This window comes from Prionailurus bengalensis, chromosome B1 (genome assembly GCF_016509475.1).
Source record: "Prionailurus bengalensis isolate Pbe53 chromosome B1, Fcat_Pben_1.1_paternal_pri, whole genome shotgun sequence".
NCBI lineage: Eukaryota > Metazoa > Chordata > Mammalia > Carnivora > Felidae > Prionailurus > Prionailurus bengalensis.
In genome coordinates this window covers 111,314,610-111,339,401 of record NC_057344.1, presented here as the reverse complement: position 1 = coordinate 111,339,401, position 24,792 = coordinate 111,314,610, and the positions used below count along the sequence as shown (strand labels likewise).

Sequence of the window (24,792 nt, the reverse complement as noted above, 5' to 3'; positions counted from 1 at the left end):
CCGCCGCTAACACATTCAGACACACGCGCGGAGCGCGGCGCTGGGAAGTGGCCGCCGTCCGCCCGGCTTCGCGGCCAAGGTCGCGCCAGACCCCGGACCGCCATGGCCCCGAGTCTCCCGGCCGGGAGGTAGGTGGGCGCGGGAAGGCGCTAGGGGCTCCGGCCGGGACTCCGCCAGGGCGAGCGAAGGGGCCGGCCGCTCCTTGCACTCTGCGGCGGAGGGGCCCGGGCGGGGCGCGGGGCGCGGCGGCTGCGGAGTCTCCCGGTCCCTGCGGGCCGCGGGCCGCAGGCCGGACGCTGAGGACTCCAGGAGACGCGGGGGACCCGGGCGTGACAGGAGCAAGAAACCCAGAGCACCAGGAAGATGGCTTCTCCCACCTCCCCGGCCCCGGAAGGCGGGGCCTCCACCCCGCCGAACCCGCCGCGGATTCGTCAGGTGGGTGCACAAAGTGCGGGAGGGGCGCACCCCATTGTCCTCGCCTCCCTCAAGGACGGGGACCTCGCCCCAGGGTAGGGGCTGAGCGAGAGGTGGGGCTGACATAGGCGTACTTGGCCGCATCGCCTGGCCCAGGACCAGTCTCTCACTCTCTTTTTCTTCATCTCACTTCACACACAGACACACACACAGGCACATAGACACACACACACACACACACACACACTCCTAGAGAAACACGTCTTCCAAAACCAGACGTGTAACTTCTGCACACACCCCCGCCCCCGCAAACTCATCCTTCCCCCCCGGCCCCCCCAAGTCGCGCACAGAGGCACACACCCAAATGTCACATGATCTACTGCGGAGCTGCACCATTAGAAGAAACCCGTGGTGCCCTCAGGGTGGAAATGCACCCCAGACCCAAATCCAGCGAGGACTCTGAGAGGGACTGCCGGAAGCATTCACTTCCCACTCTTAGGAGAGGAGGAATCTTGTCTATATGTTACTTACCAGTTCTCAACTTTCAGAGAGAGCTACCCCGGGCAACTGCAGCCCTGTAATAGACATGTAGTACTAGAAAACATGTGTTCCTGCTCTGTCGTGTGCAAAGACAGTTTTCCCCAATACTGCAAGAGGGGAATGCACATTGCTTTGGCTATTTGAATGAGTCCTGTTTTCTGTTTGTATGGTAATATTAAAACAAGGGAGTACTCCATCTGGTTGTGATCTGCGATTTGGTATCTGAAAGAGTTTTGTGTGTGTGTGTGTGTGTGTGTGTGTGTGTGTGTGTGTGTGTGTTTCCTGCTGTCATTGCCTGAACTACATACCACTTTAGGTTATCGCCGTAGGAACGCAAGGGTTAGCCCTGATCAGGGTAGTGCATGGGTGTGAAAATATGATCCACTGACTCCAAGGAGGCAACCTCTTTACCAACGATAATTGGATTCCTGTTTAGAAATAGGGTAAAATCGGTTTATGGAAACTATCTGGGCGGGAAGATAATGCCCAACACAATGGTCTTTTTTCAGGACGGTGTAGAAATTATGAAGAACACCAGGGGCTTCAGAATTTCTGAAAAAAAGAAATTCTGCCCATAAAATTTAGTTGACACTTAACCAGGTCTTTGCCACATTTGAATTTTAATATGTACAGGTAGTGCTATTTTAGGGGCAACCTTTGTTTATGTGCATTTTTTAATGCAACAACTAAAAATTAATGTATACTTTTGAAAATCTTCTTTCTTAAAAATGTATATTTTTTTTAATGGCACTTTTTAAAATGGTATCCCAAAGAAACTGTTAGGGTTTTAAACTCTTATAGGGCACAGGACTCTAATTTTATGACAATGCGTTTTTAATTGCACATGGAGCTATTTTTTTTCCTGAAGAATTGTGGTGGCAGGTATCATTAAATCTTTGTGATAAATATTTGTGATATTTATGCATGTAAGAATGAAGGTGAAATTATTGGTATTTGCAATATAAGAGAAAACACATCCTATGCAAAAAAATAGGATGAAAAAACATTTCTATATCTATTTGACTAAATATGTATATATGTATGTAGTATATATATTCATATAAGCATTAAGGATAAAAATATATTAGTTTAAACAGAATATACGTACTCATAAAAATCTCTATGAAATCTTATTCTATATTTAGAATACTTGTATTGATCTAAGAAATTATATATGTAAATAGTTACTAGAAAAAATTTGCAAGAAAGGTCATTGTTATTTTGTAGATATCTACTTAGAGGACCTCCTAACTAGAAGCTGTGTAAATGACATAATGCTGCAACATTCAAGTAATTGAGTGGTGTCCTCTGGTTAGACTTTCATTTATATGACCTTAAAGAAGCACTCTTTTAGTGATTGGTGCATTAATTTGCATAGGATGTAGAAATAGGCTCCTGGAATTATTGGTCATTCCATTCTACCTGATTCATCCAGGCAGGTGGAAAAAAAAATACTGACAACCTCTGACTGCAGTATCACCATTTGCCTGCAAGTGATTTTGAGACAATTAGGAATAAAAAAAAAAACCCAAAAACCAAAAAAAACAGAAGAGATAACAGTGTTTTCCTGCAAGTGGTGAAATATTTTAGGCCCCAGTCCCAGTATATTTTAACGGTGTCACTGTTTCTCACACATCTTTTTTCCTTGTTCTTTAAGAATTATTTTTCAAACCAATTCTGGATTGAATCACAACTGACTTAAAATCTGAAATTTTTTTCTTTTTAAGTCATGACTGAGAGAAAAAGTATAATTGAGAAAGCATAGAACTCCAAAGCAGTGAATTTTAATTATGTAATGGACATTTAGAAATAAAAAATACTTTAGAAAGTCTTTTTGTGAATATAAATATAATTGGTAAATTAGTGTGTTTAATGTCTAATTTCAATGAGAATATGTTATGTGAAGATTCATTTATTCAACACACATATATTCTGCATAAGGTAATATTTCATGCCTTAAAGATAAAGAAAGGAAGAGGACACACACAAAAATCTTATCCATTAGCAGGTGTAGGTATTTTTAATGAAGACTAACATTAAAACATTTAAATTCTGAACTGCTTATAAGGTCCTTTCCACATTATTTAAAAAATATGTTTATTTCTCAGCTTTTGTTTTGATCATTCCTCTAATAATGAGCCTAAATAATACCTAGGCCTGCATATATCTAAAAAGTCACTGTATGACCAAATTCCTGTTTGCATTAATTTGATATACTTCTGTTCTCTTTTAATTATTTAATATGTTATTAGAATTACATATCAGATACTACATGTATTATTTTACAATTTGATATTTTGGACAAATATTTTTGCTTAGCTTTTGGAAAATACTGATGCAGCATGAAATAGCTAAAGTAGTCCAGTGGCTTCACATACCGTGGTTAAAATCTAGGTTCCAAAAATGAGAAGGTCAAGGGAAAATGACCTTCAACTTCATTCTGTCATGTTGAGGGAGAGAAAATTTATCAATATACTCTGTCTTAGGCTCCTAAGATACTAGATACATAATTTTACCCTCTTTTTTTTATTATTAAAGCATTTTTTAAATGTTTATTTATATTTTGAGAGAGAGAGAGAGAGAGAGAGAGAGAGAGAGAGAGCAGGGGAAATGTAGAGAGAGCCAGAGACTGAATCTGAAGCCAGCTCCAGGCTCTGAGCCGTCAGTACAGAGCCCGATGTAGGGCTCTTGAACTCGTGATCTGGAGACCATGACCTGAACTGAAGTTGGTCACCTAACTGACTGAGGCACCCAGGCACCCCAGTTTTTTCCTTCTTTTAAATAAAGGTTTATCTTTATTTTATATACAAGATGACGTGGTACAGACGTTTCACCTACTTTATAAATATCTGCATTAGATTAGTTTCCAGCAGAAAGACACATTTACTGGATTTCTTCCTGTGTTTATTCTTCATTCACTTTTTCACTTTGTAAAGAAAAGATTAAGAAATGGTAGTTTTGCAACTAAGTTTTTAAATAGTTTGTCTATGTATATTAAGAGACCCATATGATACCTATGGCCATTGCCAGAAAACTTAAATCAATTAATTAAATGAGTATTTATTGACATCTTGAAGTTAAGATATTTTGCTAGCCTCTTTCTGGCCTTAACCATCTTTCTGATGAACGCTGATGGGAGTTTCCAAGGCAATGATTGCTAGGAGAATTGAAAAGATATAAGAAATCCTTTGAAATTGGTGCTAGTAACATTTAGTGTCTTTTTCATTTCATGATCAATCCTTCTCCAAGATTTGTTGGTACTGGTGTCTTTGCATTTATGGCAGCAAACCAGTGTTCCTTCTTTGTATGCTGTGGTAACTTAGACAACTCCCATATATGATAATGATGAAATATTTATAATGACTCAGGTGTGATGCTAAGCTAGGTTTTTCTCAAGGGTTCCATGAAGGAGGTATTGTTATTCCTCTTCTCCAGATGAGAAATGTGGGTTTAGAGGAACTGAGCTACCTGCTCAAGGTCATAGCTAGACAGTTGCAACTCAGGGATTTCAAACTTGGTCTTAATTGATCATGCCTTGTTTCACGATCAGTATTATTTATTGTATTCCCCTTCTAATTTTCAGACATTGTGACTCTTGAGGGAGCTTGTCTTAGCACTCTTGCTAAGAATGTAACCATTCTCCTTTAGGTTACCTTGAAGATAACTGCAGAACTTATAGCAGAGTGAAATAATTTTAATTATTGTAATTTGTCAAACGAGAATAACTTGAATTCCATTTTCACTTCTGTATTCTCTAAGAGAGTATTTCTCTAGCGTCATGGTTGCTGAGAGACTAAAGCCCTCATTTAGCTTTTGCTTACCCCTGAGAACTCTTCAATTATTCCTGCTATTAATACAGTGGTCCTGAAAAAAAATAATTCTGGGGCACCCGGGTGGCCCAGTCAGTTAAGCGTCCGACTTCTGCTCAGGTCATGATCTCACGGTTTGTGAGTTTGAGCCCCACATCGGGCTCTGTGCTAACAGCTCAGAGCCTGGAGCCTGCTTCAGATTCTGTGACTTCCTCTCTCTCTACCCCTCTCCCATTCAGTCTTTGTCTCTCTCTATCAAAATGAATAAACATTAAAAAATTTTTAAAAATTCTGAAAATGAGTTGGGTTAATGGAGAGTCTTCTGGAACAGGCGTAAACAAACAAACAATAGGCTTATATTTTCAAGTTTTTCAATGCTTCTAATATCAATTCCATTCTTTGTTTATGGTTGTCAAGATAACTTATATTTTGAATTTTCATGTTATGTAAGGTATTTTAGTAACAAAAGAGGATAATTTCCTTCAGACAGTGAAGTAATGGAAGAACAAGGCCATAAATAATATAGCAATACCTTGATGTAACTGGTTTCGAGTTTTTAATTTTTAAAAATTTACATACAGTAAAATTCACTTTATATACAGTTTTATGAGTTTTGACAAATACTTAGGCTGTGTCTCCACCACCACTGCCCGGGTACAGAACAGTTCTATCTCCCTGAAACATTCCCTTGTGCTAATGCCACTGTAGTCAAACAAATCTTTCCTTCTCTGACCCCTGGCCGCCACTGACCACAGCCACTGACCTGTCCTGTCCCTACATTTTTGCCTTTACCTGAATTATTATAAATGGAATTATCTAGATAATCACCTTTGGATTTTTTTCTTTCATCACAATGCTCTAAATATCCATCTAACTTCCTGTGTGCATTAATATTTTGTTCCTTTTTTATTGTGGAGTAGTATTCTGTTGTATGGATGGTACCACTGTTCAGCCATTTAGATGAAGGATATTTGGGTTGTTTCCAGATTGCAGCAATTGAGAATAAAGTTGCTATTAAGGTTTTGTGTGAACATAAAGTTTTAATTTCTCTCGGGTGTATACCTAGAAATAGGATTACTGGATCATATAGTAAGTGTATATTTAACTTTATAAAAAAAACTGCTAAACTATTTTCCATAGTGATTATACTATTTTTGCTTTCCTCCCAATAGTGAGAATTCCTGTTGCTCTGAGTCCTTGTCAACATTTGATGTTATCTCAGTGAGAATGGCTAAAATTAACAACTCAGGTAACAGCAGATATTGGCGAGGATGCGAAGAAAGAGGAACTCTTTTAACACTGCTGGTGGGAATGCAAACTGGTGCAGCCATTCTGGAAAACAGTATGGAGGTTCCTCAAAAAATTAAAAATAGAACTACTCTACTACCCAGCAATTGCACTACTAGGTATTTATCCAAAGGATACAGGTGTGCTGTTTCAAAGGGTCACATGCACCCCAATGTTTATAGCAGCACTATCAATAATAGCCAAAGTATGGAAAGAGTCTAAATGTCCATTGACAGATGAATGGATGAAGAAGATCTGGTGTATGTATATACATATATATATACGCGATGGAATATTACTCAGTGGTAAAAAAGAATGAAATCTTGCCATTTGCAACAATGTGGATGGAACTAGAGTGTATTATGCTAGGCGAAATTAGTCAGAGAAAGACATATGTGATTTCACTCATATGTGGAATTTAAGATACAAAACAGATTAACATACGGGAAGGAAGCAAAAATAATATAAAAACAGGGAGGGGGACAAAACATAAGAGACTCCAATACAGAGAACAAACTGAGGGTTGCTTGAGGGTTTGTGGGTTGGGGATAGACTAAATGGGCAAGGGGCATTAAGGAGGGCACTTGTTGGGATGAACACTGGGTGTTATATGTAGGGGATAAATCACTGGATTCTACTCCTGAAATTATTATTGCACTCCATGCTAACTAACTTGGATGTAAATTTAAAAAAAAGAATACAAATTGGTGGTATCATTTTTTTGTTTTAGTCATTCTAATTGGTACACAGAGGTACTGCATTGTAATTTTAATTTGTATTTCTCTAATGACTGATGTTGTTGAACATCATTTTCATGTGCTTAGTTGCCATCCTTACATTTTTTTGTTGAAGTATTCAAATACTTTGGCCATCATTTAAACTGGGTGTTGTTTTCTTATTGTTTAGGGAGTTATTTGTATATTCTGGATGTAAGTTCTTTGTTAGATCTGAGATCTGAAAACATTTGCTCTTAGTCAGTTTCTTGTCTTTTCTCTTTACACTTTCTCAGAAATGGCTTATAATTTCGATGAAGTCCAATTATCATTTTTTTTTCTTTTATGGGTTGCATTTTTCTTGTGTTTAAGAGCTCTTTCCCTAATCTAGAGTCACAAATATTTTCTCCCATATTTTCTTAAAAGTTTTATAGTTTTAACATTTTATGTTTAAGTCTATGGCCCATATTGAGTTGATTTTTTATAACTTATGGATCAAGATCCTTTTTTTTTTTTGCCTATGGCTATCCAGTTGTTCCAGCACTATTTGTTGATATGACTGTGCTTTATCTATTAAATTGCCTTTGAATCTTCATAAAAAAATCAATTGACATATTGACATGAGTCCATTTTTAGACTGTTTCTTCTAGGTTTAGATGTTTTGAGTTTTTCAGATTTCAGAAATAGGTATGTATCATGTAATTTTTAGGAAACCTTAATGACATTAATATGCTTTTGGCTTTGTTTTTAAAAATGTTATTTACATAATTTTAAATCTAAATGTTATATGAAAGTATGAGGCAAATCCTCATGTCTGGGAGGGAAGCCATTTATAAAAGTGAAATGCATACAATAAAACTATATCAAGAAAACAAATGGAAAATGACAAGATAATATGTCATGTTGTGTCTGCTTGATGAGTAGAGCTTCCAGGGGCGTTAAGAAAAGTTTCTAAATCAGCTATATTCAATATTGGTAATGAAATGAAAAATAAATAGGGACTTCATTCATCGTAGGTTTTAGAGAAGATTAACGTTTCATGTTTTTTGAAGTTATTTTAAAAAAGAGTTATTTGGGGTGGCTGGTCTGGGTGACTCAGTTGGTTAAACGTCCAACTCTTGGTTTTGGCACAGGTCATGATCTCACGTTTCAGGAGTTCAAGCTGTGCATCGGGCTCTGCACTGACAGCGGGGAGCCTCCTTGAGATTCTCTCTCTCTCTCTCTCTCTCTCTCTCTCTCTCTCTCTCTCTCTCTCCCCACACCCCCCCGCCCACTCTCTCTCTCAAAATAAATAAATAAAAGTTAAAAATAAATTAAAATAAATTAAAAAAAGAGTTATTTTATAGGTAGGTTATTGTATATTAAGGAGCTAATAAGGGGGTGCCTGGCTATCTCAGCCTGTAGAGCATGTAACTCTTGATCTCCGAGTTGTGTGTTCAAGCCTCACCTAGGGTATAGAGTTTAGTTAAAAAAAAAAATAGAGCAATCACCTGTTCCTAATGACACATACAACCTTGAGTTCAGTAAACCTAGCTGTGATTGCAAAGATTTATAAATAAAATTTCAGTGACCTATTGCTGCATAACAAGTCACCCCAAGCATAGTGGTTTTGAGCAATAGTAATCATGTATTTTGTAATCTGCAGTGTGAGCAGGGCTTGATGAGGGCATTGGGAATCAGCTGGGGTTACCAGAAGGCTTGAGGTGACTTTCTGGCTGGGGGCAGGAATCATGTAAGGTTTGCTCACGGACATGTCTGGTGGACAGTGCTGGCTGGGCTGTTGGTTGGAACGCTTGCACGAGTCCTCGCCATGTAGACACTTCTCTTCCTCACAGCGTGATGACTGTGCTCTAACAGTAAGAGTCCCAAGAAATCACAGCAGAAGTAAATAACATCTTTATGATCTAGACTTGGAAATCACATAGGGCCACTTTTGCCATAATCTATTGGTTGAAGCAGTCACAAATTTTCACCTAGATTCAAGGGGAGGGGACCTAGATCCCATTACTCCATGGGAAGGGTGAATATCAATCCTACATTTTTAGAACAGCATGGGGGTTAGGATATTAGCCACTTTTGCAAACGTGATCTACCACGTTCAGAGAGTGAGAACCAAGTTAACACAAAGTACGTTGGTATATTCAGCACATTGTTTTTGTCATTGGAGCAGGAGGTAATACACAGGTGACAACAACTAGTTAAGTAAACATTTCAGAGGAAATATTTTCCCACTTACATCTTTGTCAATCACTATATGAAAACACTGAATACACTTTGACTGACTTTCAGTTGCTCAGTGGTCCTAGATTTGGGTTCTGTCATTGGAGTTTGGAGGGTGTCACACAGAATCACCCTTAGACAAAAGCAGAAGAGTCCCCGGCCTACGGACGCTCCCACTCTGGGCCTCCTCTGATGATACCCTTTTCTACCAAGGGAGGAGTGCTTGGGGCCAGGGAACTTGCTCACACTGAGTCAGTACTTTTGTCTTTGGAATTATGCTCTGGGTAGTCAGGAACCAGAATTTTCTGTTCCAGTGACTTCGGGTCTGCTTTCCTCCTAGTCTGTTCTCCAGAGAGCAGACTGAGAGGTACGCGTGTGCATCCGTGGCCCAAATATTATTTGTGGAGGGTGTAGACAGAGCTTGACAGCGAAGCCTGGGGTATGCAGGTGTCCTGTGCAAAGTCTGGTTTGATCACTTATTGGCCATGTGACCAGATCTTAGGCAAACTACTTAACCTATTTGTGCCTAGTTTCTTCACTTATGAATGGGGGAATCATAGTGGTATCCACTACATAAAATTTGCTTAAAATTAAAGAATATAATGAATACAGTACACAATGCCTTTTGCTTAGTGCTTGGCATTTGGTAAATACCAAATAATTTTAGGTATTGTTGTTACACGAGAAATACTTAATAAATATCAGCCCCTTCCCTTTCCCAGGGACAGTGCTAGAAGTAGACATCTAAGTCATTTTTCTGAGGAGTAGACATAAAAGTCAGAAGTCAGGCTTGTACAGCTAACCTGGTTGCTATTTGAGTAAATAAATAATTCTGAGTAATTCTGAGTAAATAAATTATTCAGTCTTGTTAAGCCTTAGTTTTATAATCTATAAAATGCAAATAGGAGCACCTGGGTGGCTCAGTTGGTTAAGCATTTGACTCTTGATCTCGGCTCAGGTCATGATTTCACGGTTCGTGGGTATGAGTCCCATGTCAGGCACCACACTGACAGTACAGAGCCTGCTTGGGGTTCTCTCTCTCCCTCTCTCTCTGCCCCTCCTCTGCTCCCTGCTCTCTCTCTTTCTCTCTCTCTGAAAATAAATAAACTTAAAAAATGCAAATAATTATCATGCTAGCCGAAAGTCCTAGTATTAAACTCTAATAATTCTTAGTAAACCTTACTCCAAACCCAAAGTCCACAACCCCCTACCACTAAAGCAACCATTTCTTATGTATTCCCTAGAGAAATATTCTGTGTTTATATAAAAATTTACCTGTATACATACCTCTACCCCCTTTCATTTACATAAATGTGATCCTACTGTATACATTGCTTTGTACTCTGTTTCTTTCATAAAAAAATATTTTGGTCATCACTCCATTTTGGTACATACACTTCATTTTTTATTCAGCTATGTATTATTTTATTAAATTAACATATCATAATTCATTTCAAACTTTCTTTATGAATGGACATTTCTGTTGCTTCCAGCATTCTGCAACAGTGAAGATCTTGCACATTGTGTTTAAGGAGATGTGTGGGAATATATGGGTTTTTGAACACATGTATTGGTAGATAAGTTCCCAGAAGTAAAATTGTTGGATAAAGGCTACTTTTTACCTCCTCTCACTTCTGAGTACTATATTCAGCAATGTAGAAACTCCAAGTAATGAGTGAATTACATCAATTTTGGTCCTAAGTATACAATTGCCAACCAAGCTTTATATTTTACAGATCCTTTTTTGTTTCCCTCCACTTAAAAAAATTTTTTTTAACGTTTTATTTATTTTTGAGAGAGAGAGAGAGAGAGAGAGAGAGAGAGAGAGAGAGAGACAGAGTTGAATAGGGGAGGGACAGAAAGAAAGGGAGACAGGATCTGAAGCAGGCTCCTGGCTCTGAGCTGTCAGCACAGAGCCCAATGTGGGGCTCGAACCCACAAACTGCCAGATCATGACCTGAGCCAAAGTTGGACACTTAACCTACTGAGCCACCCATGCACCTCTCCTCCACTTTTAATGTTACATGCTTATATGTCATCATATTAGGGAAACAGTTATCAGAATCTTGTGATGAGTCCTAATGGATTATATATACTTTGGCTGAAAACTTTTTCTTAACTCCATTATTTTCTTAGATCACTTTGTTTATTTATTTTTTAAGGTTTTATACGTATATAGTAATCTCTACATCCAACTAGAGGTTTGAATTTACAACCCCGAGATCAAGATTAGCATGCTCTATCAACTGAGTCAGCCAGGTTCCCCCCGTAGATCCTTTTCTTTTCTTTTCTTTTCTTTTCTTTTCTTTTCTTTTCTTTTCTTTTCTTTTCTTTTCTTTTCTCTTCTTTTCTTTCTTAAGTAGGCTCCACACCCAGTGTGGAACTCATGACCCTGAGATCAAGACCTGAGTTGAGATCAAGAGTTAGACGCCTAACCAACTGAGCCACCCAGGAGTACCTTAGATCACTTTAGATTAAGCTCCAGGATGTTATTAGCAAGTACCATTTCTGTTCACTTTTCATATTCTCTCTTTCATAATCACTCTTTTTTTTTTGAAGTTTATTCATTTATTTTAACAGAAAGACAGAGAGAGGGGGGAGGGGCAAAAAGAAAAGAGAAAGAATCCCAAGCAGGCTGTATGCTGACAGCATCAGCCAATGGGTTCTGAACTGTGAGATCATGACCTGAGCAGAAACCAAGGATCTGACCCTTAACCGACTGAGCCACCTGGGTGCCCCCATAATCATTCCTGACAGTCACTTAATGACTAATATCTATAACAGCTTGGAAAGCAGATAATCTGTATTTTAGATTTCAGATTAGGTAAGTGGATGCACAAGGAGCATAATGTGCTCAGCATTACCTAGCAAGCGAATGACAGTCTGAAAAAGACCCTGATTAGTAACTATTTGCTTTTAATCAATGGAACTTTATTGTCTTTCAAAGAAGAGTGCTATCGGCAATCACATTTCCAATTTTAACTATCATTTGATGGAAGATATACTAACAATGTAATCTACCTCTACAACTTCATTGGACATTATAAAAGGTTGCTCTTAAAATGAAAAACCAAATTGCAAGTGTAGGTGTCTCCTGGAATATTCCTCTAGGTGGACATTATAAGTGATAAGTTCCTCAGATTTTTTTTTTAACGTTTTATTTATTTTTGAGACAGAGAGAGACAGAGCATGAACAGGGAAGGGGCAGAGAGAGAGGGAGACACAGAATCTGAAACAGGCTCCAGGCTCTGAGCTGTCAGCACAGAGCCTGACGCGGGGCTCGAACTCATGGACCGTGAGATCATGACCTGAGCCGAAGTTGGACGCTTAACCGACTGAGCCACCCAGGAGCCCCCTCAGATTTTTTAAAAGATAAGCCACGATTATAGAAGTTCTGGTTTATTTGGAAAATTTTTCCTAAAAAGGACTTTAGATTTACCTCTACTCTCAAAATCTTAACAATTCTATGGAAGATGAAATCAAGGAAGGTACACAACTTACTATAATACAGATAGAAAATGGTAAATACAATAATAGAGTACAAAATACCATAAGAAAACAGATAAAAGATGTTTATTTTGGTTGGGGGAAATCACATTAGCTTTACTGAAGCAGTTGAAATATGAGATGGATATTGAAGAATCGATTTAATTTTGACAGGTAGAGATTGGATAAAAAACATTTGAAGGGAGCCTGGCTGGCTCAGCTGGCAAAGCATGTGACTCTTGATCTCTGGGTTATAAGTTTGAACCCCATGTAGGGTATGGATATTACATAAAAGAAAATCTTAAAAGAAGAAGAAGAAGAAGAAGAAGAAGAAGAAGAAGAAGAAGAAGAAGAAGAAGAAGAAGAAAACAACATTGGAAATTCAGAATGAGTGCATGAAGAGACACATAGAAATGGGGGGAAAAAATGAAGAGTAGACAGAATAGTTAGTAATCAAAACTGACTGGCTACAGAGTAAGAGACCAGGAGTGAATAGTGAAAGATGAAACTGGAATGATAATTGGTATACCATGGAGAGTCTTCAATTTGCTGGAGTTTGATCTTTATTCTGTAGAAGATAAATACCCCTGCTAGGGTTTGGCTCTATCATCATTATCATCATCATCACCTAATCATGGATAAGCCATATTTTTACAGTTTTAACTAAAATGTGAATAAAAGTAACTCTAGGAAACTACTATTTTCATAAATTCTGTAACATAAAATCTAAGAAAAACGATATGTTTATGTTCTGCACTAGTAACTTCACATCATGCTTCCTTAGAATCTCCCTGTCTTCCTATCATATTGCCTCTCTTAGGTCCCAACTAAATAGAAATTCTGAAGCTGCTGCTGCATGTAGGGATTTTAGTTGAAAGAATAATTTATTTCAAAGGCTGGACAATAATAGATTTAATAGATTTTTGTATTTTATTTTTATTTTATTATTTTTTTAAGTTTTTAAAATTATTATTTTAAAGAGAGAGAGAGAGCATGAGTTGGGAAGAGGGACAGAGGGAGAGAGAGAGAGAGAGAGAGAGAGAGAATCTGAAGCATTCTCAGTGCAGAGCCCAACACAGAGCTCGATCCCATGACCCTGGGAACGTGACCTGAGCTGAAATCAAGTCTGACACTCAACAGACTGAGCCACCCAGGCACCCCATCCTTTTAAATTTTATTTTGTATTATTTCCTTAGGATTTTGTTTTTAAGTAATCTCTACAGCCAACATGGGGCTTCGACTCCCAACCCTGAGGTCAAGAGTCACATGCCCTACCACCTGAGCTAGCCAGGTGCCCCTAGTCATTTTTTAAGTAAGCTATACACCCAACATGGTGCTTGAACTCAAGACCTGCAGATCAAGAGTCCTGTGCTGTACCACCTAAGCCAGTCAGGCATACCTAGGTTCTTTACTTTAAGACTTTATGAAACCAGTAAATAATTCATAAGGAATAATGGAACTCACAATATAAATAAAAATTACATGCATTTAAAGATACAATAGGGACACCCGACTGGTTCGGTCAGAAAAGCATGCGACTCCTGATCTTGGGGTTGTGGGTTTGAGCCCTATAGTGGGAATAGAGATTACTAAAAAAAAATAAATAAAAAAAAATGAAGATACAATAAGTTAAACACATCTGTGGTTATTAATACTATCCAGTCGGGGTTTGAAACAAAATACTGTGCCTCTTCACTAGGAAGTCTCAGTCTTTGGTTTTTCCAGATCCAGCCTGATCATATTGTCAATTCCATATTCTTTCCTAGAAATGTCCATGCTGTGATTGATAACTTCCTTGTTTTAGGGTTGTTGTCATTATTTACATGTTAATCTTATTTGATGCTAATGTGATTTAGTTTAAAATTAATTAATTTAAATCAATTAATTTCAACATTAATTTAAATGTTATTTAAAGTACTAAATTTTACAGTCTGATTTCTGGGGTCTTTTGCTTCTGTCACTTTACTCTGCAAAACTTCTACCATAATCTAACTATTAACCTGATAATGATATCTATCTAATTGGTGTCTTCTGTCTTGAACATGTGTATTTGGTCACGATCCCCATTTGGTGAGCTAGAGGCGATAGGAGGGATACTTTAAGTTATAGCTTACTAGGTCATTTCTTGGTTGAGTTCAGACTGAAAACAGAATCCTTTGGGCAGAGTACAGACTGATGGTATTTCCTATGTTGGATGTAACCAGTTTAGGTGGGGATGTGCCCAAGTTTAGGTGATGGAAACCCAACAAAAAGTCAAAGATATGATCATGCTAGTTGAGAATGGGTATCTTACAGCTTAAAGAAACTAGAGGAGACATCAAGATAGGAGTTACTGTCAAATTCTATATCTGGACTTTATTTTTTCTTTTAATGAAATTAAGGACCTAGGACATATACTTTTGTTTTATTTGCATATATCTAAAACAATGTTTTGTTTTGTTTTGTTTTTTTAATTTTTTTTTTCAACGTTTATTTATTTTGGGGACAGAGAGAGACAGAGCATGAACGGGGGAGGGGCAGAGAGAGAGGGAGACACAGAGTCGGAAACAGGCTCCAGGCTCTGAGCCATCAGCCCAGAGCCCGACGCGGGGTTCGAACTCACGGACCGCGAGATCGTGACCTGGCTGAAGTCGGACGCTTAACCGACTGCGCCACCCAGGCGCCCCTAAAACAATGTTTTTTTAAGCAGACTTCATGCCCGGTGTGGAGCCCAACATGGGGCTTCAACTCACGACCCTGAGATCAAGACCTGAGCTCAGATCAAGAGTTTGATGCTTAACTGACCGAGCTGCCAGTTGCCCCTCTTTTTTCTTTCTTTCTTTCTTTCTTTCTTTCTTTCTTTCTTTCTTTCTTTCTTTCTTTCTTTCTTTCTTTTTTTTAATGTTTCTTAACTTTTGACAGAGAGGGAGAGTGAGCACAAATGGGGAGGGGCAGAGAGAGAGACAGGATCTGAAGCAAGCTCTGCGCTGACAGCAGAGAGCCTGAGCCCAAAGTGGGACTTGAACTCATGAACTGTGAGATCATGACCTGAGCCGAAGTCTGACGGTTAACCACTGAGCCACCCAGGTGCCCTACCCCCTTTTAAAAAGTAAACTTTACCCCCCAACATGGGGCTTAAACTCATGGCTCTGAGATTGTCATATGCCCTACCATCTGAGCCAGCCAAGTGCCCCAACAATTTTGTTCTTAAAAGAACAAAGCATTTAAAAATGCTTTATTTTACTTGGAGTAACATAGCAATAAATCGCCTCGAATCTTCCACACTGTCTTATGGAGAAATTATTTATTTCAACAATTTTCCTTTATAATGGATGGTAGCTTGCCAGACACTTGGTATTAAAAACTAGACTCCTAGCAATGCAGTTTTTTAAATTCATTAACCTTTATTCAACTCTTATGGTAATAAAAGTAGAAGGGTCATGTCATTTTTCTGCAATGTATGATATAATATAAATTGGGTTTGTATGACCTAAAGAATAGGCTTATAAAAGTACAAGAAATCGGGGCGCCTGGGTGGCTCAGTCAACTAAGTGTCCAACTTCGGCTCAGGTCATGATCTCAGTTTGTGGGTTTGAGCCCCGCGTAGGGCTCTGTGCTCACAGCTCAGAGCCTGGAGTCTGCTTCGGATTCTGTGTCTCCCACTCACACTCTCTGTCTTTTTCTCTCAAAAATAAATAAACATTAAAACTAAAAGAAATCTTCCCACAGGTTTTATGAATACTGAGTTTCTATTCTAATGTCTGTCTTCACTTTCATATCGTAAGGTCATTTCACCCTAGTTCATTTTGGGATCAGGCAAGTGAAATAAACGCTTTTGGGAACTGGATTTAACCTGGTTTAACCAACTTGCTGCCTCATGTAATGAATATTACATGCATCATACTGTGATATTGCTTAAATTAAGTGAGCTTATAAATTTAAGAATAATGGATATAGGGATGCTTGGGTAGCTCAGTCAGTTGGGCTTCTGACTCTTAATTTGGACTCAGGTCATGATCTCACGGTTGGTGGGATGGAGCGCCGTGTTGGGCTCTGTGCTGGCAGCACGGAGCTTGCTTGGGATTCTCTCCCTTTCTCTCTCCCTGTCATTCATGCTCTCTCTCTCTCTCTCTCTCTCTCTCTCTCAATCTCTCTTACAATATAAATAAATAAACATTAAAGAAAAAGAATAACAAATATATTTGACATAACTTATATGGACTATTCACTTTCATAATACTAGTTTATAAGGAAAAATACTTGTTTTTTAAATCTGCACCATTGAGCTAAAAATAATGCTTACCAAATCAATGTATGTAGTGCTATTACCTATCCATGATAGTTATCAAGTATTTGTATACCTTTGTTAGAAGTGCTCATATAGTTGATTTAGACACCAATGAATAATAAAAGACACATTTACAAATATAAGAAGCTAAGTTGTACAAAAACACCAGAGCTGTTGACTAAATCAGAATTCTAATTGGGTAAGGGAACTTGTATGCCAACTTTGAAAATCCTATTTCCTTTTTTTTTAAATGTTTATTTATTTTAAGAGAGAGAAAGAGAGTGAAGGAGGGGCAGAGAGAGAAGGAGAGAGAGACAATCCCAAGTAGGTTCTGCACTGTCAGTGCAGAGCTCGACGTGGGGCTCAAACTCACAAACCATGAGATCATGCATGACGTGAGCTGAAATCAAGAGCAAAATGCTTAACTGACTGAGCCACCCAGGCGCCCCAGTCCTCTCTGTTTTTGATAAAAGCAGATTGGTTTCTTGTATTACTGACTTAATTCTTTCATTGAGAGTAAAAAATGTTTTATTCACAAATGCCTCTTTTATAGTCATCCTCTTTAGCTGTAAAAGAAAACCAGAAACATACCTCCAGCTCTACACATAGTATTTTCACATATTCTTGCTTTCTTTATTCCTGTTTCGTAGGAAGAATTATCCCGACCTTGATTCCACTCCTTTTGCCTACTCTAGGAAGTTACTTTGCCTAGGAGTTGTTTTTTTTCCCCCCATTTTTTTTGTCTTCATAGTTATGGAGACCAGAGCAGGGTTGAGCCTGATGCTGAAGTGCAAGACGCCCAACTATGTGGAGAGAAGGTTGCTTTGGTTGAAAATTTAACAACTGACAGCTCTAATCTTACTAGACTTCTCAGCAGTTTTGATTCTGTTGATCTTTCTTTCCTTTTTGAAACTCTTCCCAGGAGGACTGTAGAGCACCATTCATATATTCAACCATTACATTGAACTCCCTCTGAAATATGATGCTAACTCTTAACGGAGCCTGAGTGTGTGCCAAGTTCTATACATGTATTCTCTCATTTCGTTCTCCCATCCATTCTATGAGATGGGTACAGTAATTATCCCAATCTATAAGACAGAGAAGTAGGCTTAATAGTTTGCCTATGATCACATGGGCAAGTAAACGGCAGAGTAATGGATTTATATCCACATGTGTTAGGCACCATAGCCATGTCCTTAAATAGAGCATATAATACCCACTCCTTGTTCCAGGTGCCCTGTTAAGGCCTGGAAATGCAGAGGTGAAAACAGTCACTACTCATGGAAGTTACCCTATGGCGGGAAAACAAAACAAAACAAAAAAACAAATAGAATGTGATGATTTGGATCATGGGGGTATGATCCCAGGCAGTATGGGCCTTTGTTTACTGGGGGGTGGGGGGGGTGGGGGTGGAATTCAGTAACGGCCTGGGAGAGAAGCTGGTGCTTGAAGGAAGAGTAAAAGTTTGAAAGATAGAGAGGAAATTCCAGGCAGAGGACAGAGCAGGTGCAAAGGCATAGAAGTAGAAAGCATATTGTATTTTAGTGAGTTATCAGCAGATATGAATGGCTGAACCAGAGTGTTGAGAGGGGGTCACAGGAGATGAGACTGGTAATTCAGTCAAAAGTCAGATCATAAAAAGCCTTATTTATGACCATGACTCATTCATGATTTTCCTCCCAGTGCTTTCCCAGGAAGTTCTTTATTATTCTCCATCATTTCCTCTTCTCTCACTTGTCTTCGTTATTAGTGTCTCTCAGCATTCTGCATTGGACCGTTATTCTCCCTCCTTCTCTCTCCCCTCGCCCCATCTCTCTCCCTCTCTCTGCAAATGATGAAGTTGTGGTCTGGAATCACAGCTGTTTAATGGAAGAGTGTACCTAACACACATACATATACACACATCATTTAAGATGCTTCAGCTAATCTTGTCTTAAGCCATAAAGAATCTACTGTTTACCTAACAAGGAGGTCAGAAGTTATTGATGTTATCAGTAATGTTATCAGTGATTGAAGCCTCTCTAATCTTTCTGTTTTGCAGTCCTCAGGTGTAATCTATGTTGTACCTCTTGGTCACAGGATGGCTGCCACAGTTCTAAGCATCATGTAGTTTTTTGTGGTAAACTACATCCAATGTGTGGTTCAAATTCATGACCCCAAGATCAAGAGTCACATGCTCTCTCTCTTTTTTGTAAATTTAATTAATTAATTATTTTTAAAATTTATATCCAAATTAGTTAGCATATAGTGCAACAATGATTTCAGGAGTAGATTCCTTAGTGCCTCTTACCCATTTAGCTCATCTCCCCTCCCACAACCCTTCCAATAACCCTCAGTTTGTTCTCCATATTTATGAGTCTCTTCTGTCTTGTCCCCCTCCCTGTTTTTATATTATTTTTGTTTCTCTTCCCTTATGTTCATCTGCTTTGTCTCTTAAAGTCCTCATATGAGTGAAGTCATAGGATATTTGTCTTTCTCTGAGTGCCTAATTTCACTTAGCGTAAGACCCTCTAGTTCCATCCACATAGTTGGAAATGGCAAAATTTCATTCTTTTTGGTTGCCGAGTAATACTCCATTGTGTGTATATACCACATCTTCTTTATCCATTGATCCATTGATGGACATTTGCACTCTTTCCATACTTTGGCTATTGTTGATAGTGCTGCTGTAAACATTGGGGTGCATGTGTCCCTTTGAAACAACATACCTGTATCCCTTGGATAAATACCCAGTAGTGCAATTGCTGGGTTGTAGGGTAGTTCTATTTTTAGTTTTTTGAGGAACCTCCATACTGTTTTCCAGAGTGGCTGCACCAGCTTACATTCCCACCAACAATGCAAAAGAGACCCTCTTTCTCCTCATCCTCACCAACATCTGTTGTTGCCTGAGTTGTTAATGTGAGCCATTCTGACAGGTGTAAGGTGGTATCTCATTGTGGTTTTGATTTGTATTTTCCTGATGATGAGTGAAGTTGAGCATTTTTTCATGTGTCGGTTGGCCGTCTGGATGTCTTCTTTGGAGAAGTGTCTATTCACGTCTTTTGCCCATTTCTTCACTGGACTCTTTGTTTTTTGGGTGCTGAGTTTGATAAGTTCTTTATAGATTTTGGATACTAACCCTTTATCTGATATGTCATTTGCAAATATCTTCTCCCATTCTGTTGGTTGCCTTTTAGTTTTGCTGATTGTTTCCTTCGCTGTGTAGAAGCTTTTTATTTTGATGAGGTCCCAGTAGTTCATTTTTGCTTTTGTTTCCCTTGCCTCTGGAGACGTGTTGAGTAAGAAGTTGCTGTGGCCAAGATCAAAGAGGTTTTTGCCTGCTTTCTCCTCGAGGATTTTGATGGCTTCCTGTATTACATTGAGGTCTTTCATACATTTTGAGTTTATTTTTGTGTATGGTGTAAGAAAGTGGTCCAGGTTCATTTTTCTGCATGTCGCTGTCCAGTTTTCCCAGTACCACTTGCTGAAGAGACTGTCTTTATTCCATTGGATATTGTTTCCTGTTTTGTCAAAGATTAGTTGGCCATATGATTATGGGTCCATTTCTGGGTTCTCTATTCTGTTCCATTGATCTGAGTGTCTGTTCTTGTGCCAGTACCGTACTGTCTTGATGATTACAGCTTGAGTCACACACTCTTTTGACTGACCCAGCCAGACGCCATTACTCCCACCTCCCCGCGCCCACCAAGTATCATGTCTCAATGTAATGTTATCCAAAGCAGAAAGCAAGGTTATGTGGAGTGTGGCACATGATGGCCAGGTCTTTCTCTGGTCGCATCCCTTTTTGTGTATCAGGGAGAAAAATCTTTCCTAGACGTCATCCTTCAAAAACCTCCTTTCATTTCATTGTTAGAACTGGATCATGTGCCTACCCCTAGAAAAATCTCTAGGAATAAGAACACGATGCCATGTGTTGGGGTTGGGTACATTATCATTTAACCAAAATGGTTGGGGAAAATGAGAGAAAGGTGTTAAGTAGCAAATCAACAATATCTGCTAAACTAAATAGCTAGAACTTGATTGAATTTTAAATCTCATGAATCTGCAGTTAATTTACTGGAATTTACTTCTGTGAGGCTTAAAGACTGAGTCTTATGTTCTGAGTTTTATGTTCTGAGTTTTATGTTCTCTTTCTATTTAGCTATCTCTATGAGGGCTTGATATAAACTTTGTGGTTAATGTTTCCATGGTGATCAAAAGCATTATCATCTAAGAGCATTCCTTTAGAACATAACAGCAAAAGACACAGTTTAGATGATGATCACAGGAATAAACAAAAATGGTCCCTGGCAGTTGTTGAGAATGTGTTTAGAAAGAATTTGTTCTTCAGTTCATGTGATGTATGCATTACATTACTGAAATTACCTCTGGGTTTAAACTTTAAAATAATCAATAGAGATAAGAGTCTCAATTTTACACTCAAACTTCTGAGAGAATCTGTTGAGATGGTCTATATAATAATTCCTACAATAACTATGCTCTTATCTTTTCAACTTGGAAATTATGCTAAGATAGTGGTGCCTGGCTGGCTCAGTTGGTAGAACATGAGACTCTTGATCTCTGGGTCGTGAGTTTAAGCGCCAAGTTGGTCACAGAGCTTACTTAAAAAAAAGAAAAAGAGAAAAAACACAAAGAAAATTATGCTAAGATAAAAGAAGGTGTGGTATCACTTAGTTCATTTTATAAATATTTTTTGATACCTAATATGCCTTTATCACACTGTCAGGCAGTGTTACAGAATTTGGGAGGCAACAGTGAAAAATGAAGTCCCCAGTTTCATGAAGCTTATATTGCAGCAGGTAGGAAAGATAGAAAAAAAGATATAAAAATAAATATATACCATCTTACGCCTATTGGTATAGCTACTATCAAAAGGCAGAACGTAATTATTGACAAGGATGTGGAGAAATTGGAGCCCTGTGCACTGCTATTGGGTATGTAAAATGATACAGCTGCTGTGGAAAACAGTATGGCGGTTCCTCAAAACATAAAAAATAGAACTCCATATGATCCAGCAATTGCTCTTCTAGGTATATAACCAAAAGGGTTGAAAGTGCGAACTTGAACAGCTATTTGTATATCCATTTTCACAGGAGCATTCTAGCCAAAAGGTGAAAGCGACCAAAGTGTCCATCCATGGAATAGTGGATAAACAAAATGTGGTATATACATACAATGAAATATTATTCAGCCTTAAACAGGGAGGAAATTCTGACACATGCTACAATATGGATGAATTTTGAAGACATTATGTTAAATAAAAGAAGCCAGTCACAAAAGGACAAGTACTGTGTGATTCCACTTCCATGAGAAACCTATAGTAGTCAAATTCAAAGAGACAGAAAGTAGAATGGTGGTTGTCAGGGGCTGTGGAGAGGGTGGAATGGGGAAATTGTATAAGGGGTATGAACTTTCTGTTTGGGATGGTAAAGACTTTTGGAAATTGGTTGCATGACAATGTGAATGTACTTTACGCTACCAAACTGTACATTTAAAAATAGTTGAGCAGTAAATTTTATGTTATCTGTATTTTACCACAATTAAAAAAAATAAAACAAGAAGGGAAGAAGGAAGGAAGGAAGGAAGGAAGGAAGGAAGGAAGGAAGGAAGGAAGGAAGGGAGGGAGGGAGGGAGGGAGGAAGGAAGGAAGGAAGGAAGATAGGTAGAAATATTAGGTAGTGATAAGGGCTATGCAAGAAGTCAAACACAGATATGGGAGCACATGGCATGAGCAGGGTACAGATTGCTATTTTATATTTGGTGGTCAGAGAAAACCTCCCTGATGAGCGACAGTCAGTCGTACAGAGTTTTGAAGCATAGGAAGGAGGGATCACCCATCTGGGGGAATAGCATTTTAGGCATATATTAAGCGGATGAGAATGGTCAAAGGTAGGACCAGTTTGGTATTTTCCAGGAATAGGGAGATTGTCGTTGTAGTTTAAGCAGTCTAGGTGAGGTCGAATGAGGCCTCAGAGGTGAGGATGGGCAGATCGTGTTTCAGGTTGTGACACTGAGTGTGTTAAATGCATCTTGGTACGAATAAAATATGGATATTATATTTCTCTATACTTGTAGGCATAATGTCATTTGTTTGAAAGCAGATGATCATATTGACCTAAATCATATATGTTTTCATTCTGTATACTCCTACAGTTAATAGAGGAACGTTCATATTGGTGTATACAGCCCCTAAACTGTCTTTAGTGACATTCTTCTCTACTCCCCTCACCACCTCCCACTCTACCCCATTTGCCCATCTTTTAAAGGAATCTTTTTCCAAGATTTTCAAATTACAGACTTAATATTGTGTTTATATCTTCAGAGTCAGAAATTAAGCTTATTTTAAGAATTCTGCTTTTGCAAAAATAATTTAAAAGTATAGAAATCAAAGTATAAGCCTTCTTGATTTTAGAATCATTGAGCAATTTACTGAAAATGTATAATAAGAGGAGTTTTCTTAGTGTTTATAAATATCCAGCAATAGTTTACTATTAGCTTTATATGTAAAATTAGATATTACATACATGGTTCAGTATATAGCTAGCTGTAGTGTTCAATATAGACAGTTACTGTTAAAGTACTATTATATAAATTACTTAACGCATATTTTTACATGGAACTGAAAAACAAAACAAAGCAAAACTTGTTGTAATTATGGCACAATGTGTGATTATGCCATAAGATTTAGCCTCAAAAGACCAGGATCAAGCATGTATTATTTACTAGATGTAAGCCCTTTGGAAAGCTGGAAAGTTAAGAATCCTCTCTGAAACTCAGTTTCTTCACTTGAAAATAATATCCATCCAACATGGTTGCTATATGGACTAATTGAGATATTGTAAGTAAAGCACATGGGATACACTTAATTAATTGTTACAAAATTAGAAATCATATGTGGTTAATAATGTCCTTCAAATAGGAATTATTAATGCATTTACAGTGGCTCTCCTCCATTTAGAAGGGGATTAGGGGTGGAAATCTGATTGGAAGGGGCAGATACATGGGGGAATCTGTCTTGAATCTGTAGTTGCATAGCAAACGTACTGTTTCAGTTAGGTTGTATGTTCTTTGGGGGCCTCTTTTGCCCCCTACGCACCACTATGAATTTAGTTATTCTGAAAATTACAGTCTGTATCAACATTCCAAAATCAGAGAAAATGCTATCATTCATATTAGTGTATATAGTGACTAATATCTACACATTTTATATATATAGCACTTACCAAGTGCCACTTTTATAAATAACTTTACATGCAGTGATGTGGCCATGTAACCAGTTCAAGATAAACCTATTATTAAAATACCAGAAATTCTGTGAGTTGACTGACCTCACACTGGTAGGAAATTGGTAATTGCTACAAAGCATCCTTACTACCCAGACCTATTTTTAAACATTTACGATCACACCATTATGTGCACCAACTCCATTTACTCTCACAGTGACTTCATAAAATGGATACAATTATCATTCCCACTTTACAAATGATGAACTGAGACCAGGGAAGTTGAGGTCACTTGTCCCATCCACGGTCACATAGATAATAAGTTGTACAGTAGGGATTTTTATTTCAGCAATCAGGCTCTGAAGTTCATGGTCTTAAACTCTTTGCATTGTCAATGTTGCTTGATCCCAAAGCTGTGTTCTCTCCTTGCAGTGTTTTCTACAAAAAAGAATGCAGCCTCACAATGGAAGGTTGGAATGTATTCTTAAAAGTCATCCACATGGTGGGGGTGGGAGTGGGGTGGGGGGTGTGCCTGGGTGACAGCCGACTTCAGCTCTGGTCATGATCTCTCTGTCTGTGAGTTTGAGCCCCACATCTGGCTCTGTGCTGACAGCTTGGAGCCTGGAGCCTGCTTCAGATTCTGGGTCTCCTTTTCTCTCTGCCTCTCCCCTGCTCACGCCCTGTCTCTCAAAAATAAATAAACATTAAAAAGAAAATTAAAGGGGCGCCTGGGTGGCGCAGTCGGTTGAGCGTCCGACTTCAGCCAGGTCACGATCTCACGGTCCGTGAGTTCGAGCCCCGCGTCGGGCTCTGGGCTGATGGCTCGGAGCCTG

At 38.6% G+C, this 24,792-nt stretch overlaps 1 protein-coding gene across 1 annotated transcript in view; it reads left to right on the top strand.

Annotated features, from left to right (window-relative positions):
* Positions 1-257: 257 nt before the first annotated feature.
* Positions 258-24,792, top strand: part of ANK2 (ankyrin 2) — a 671,502-nt gene continuing 646,967 nt past the window's right edge. The window contains exon 1 of the mRNA XM_043569982.1: positions 258-435. Coding sequence (XP_043425917.1) covers positions 364-435 — 72 coding nt within the window. The 5' untranslated portion in view covers positions 258-363. The remainder of the gene's footprint in view (positions 436-24,792) is intronic.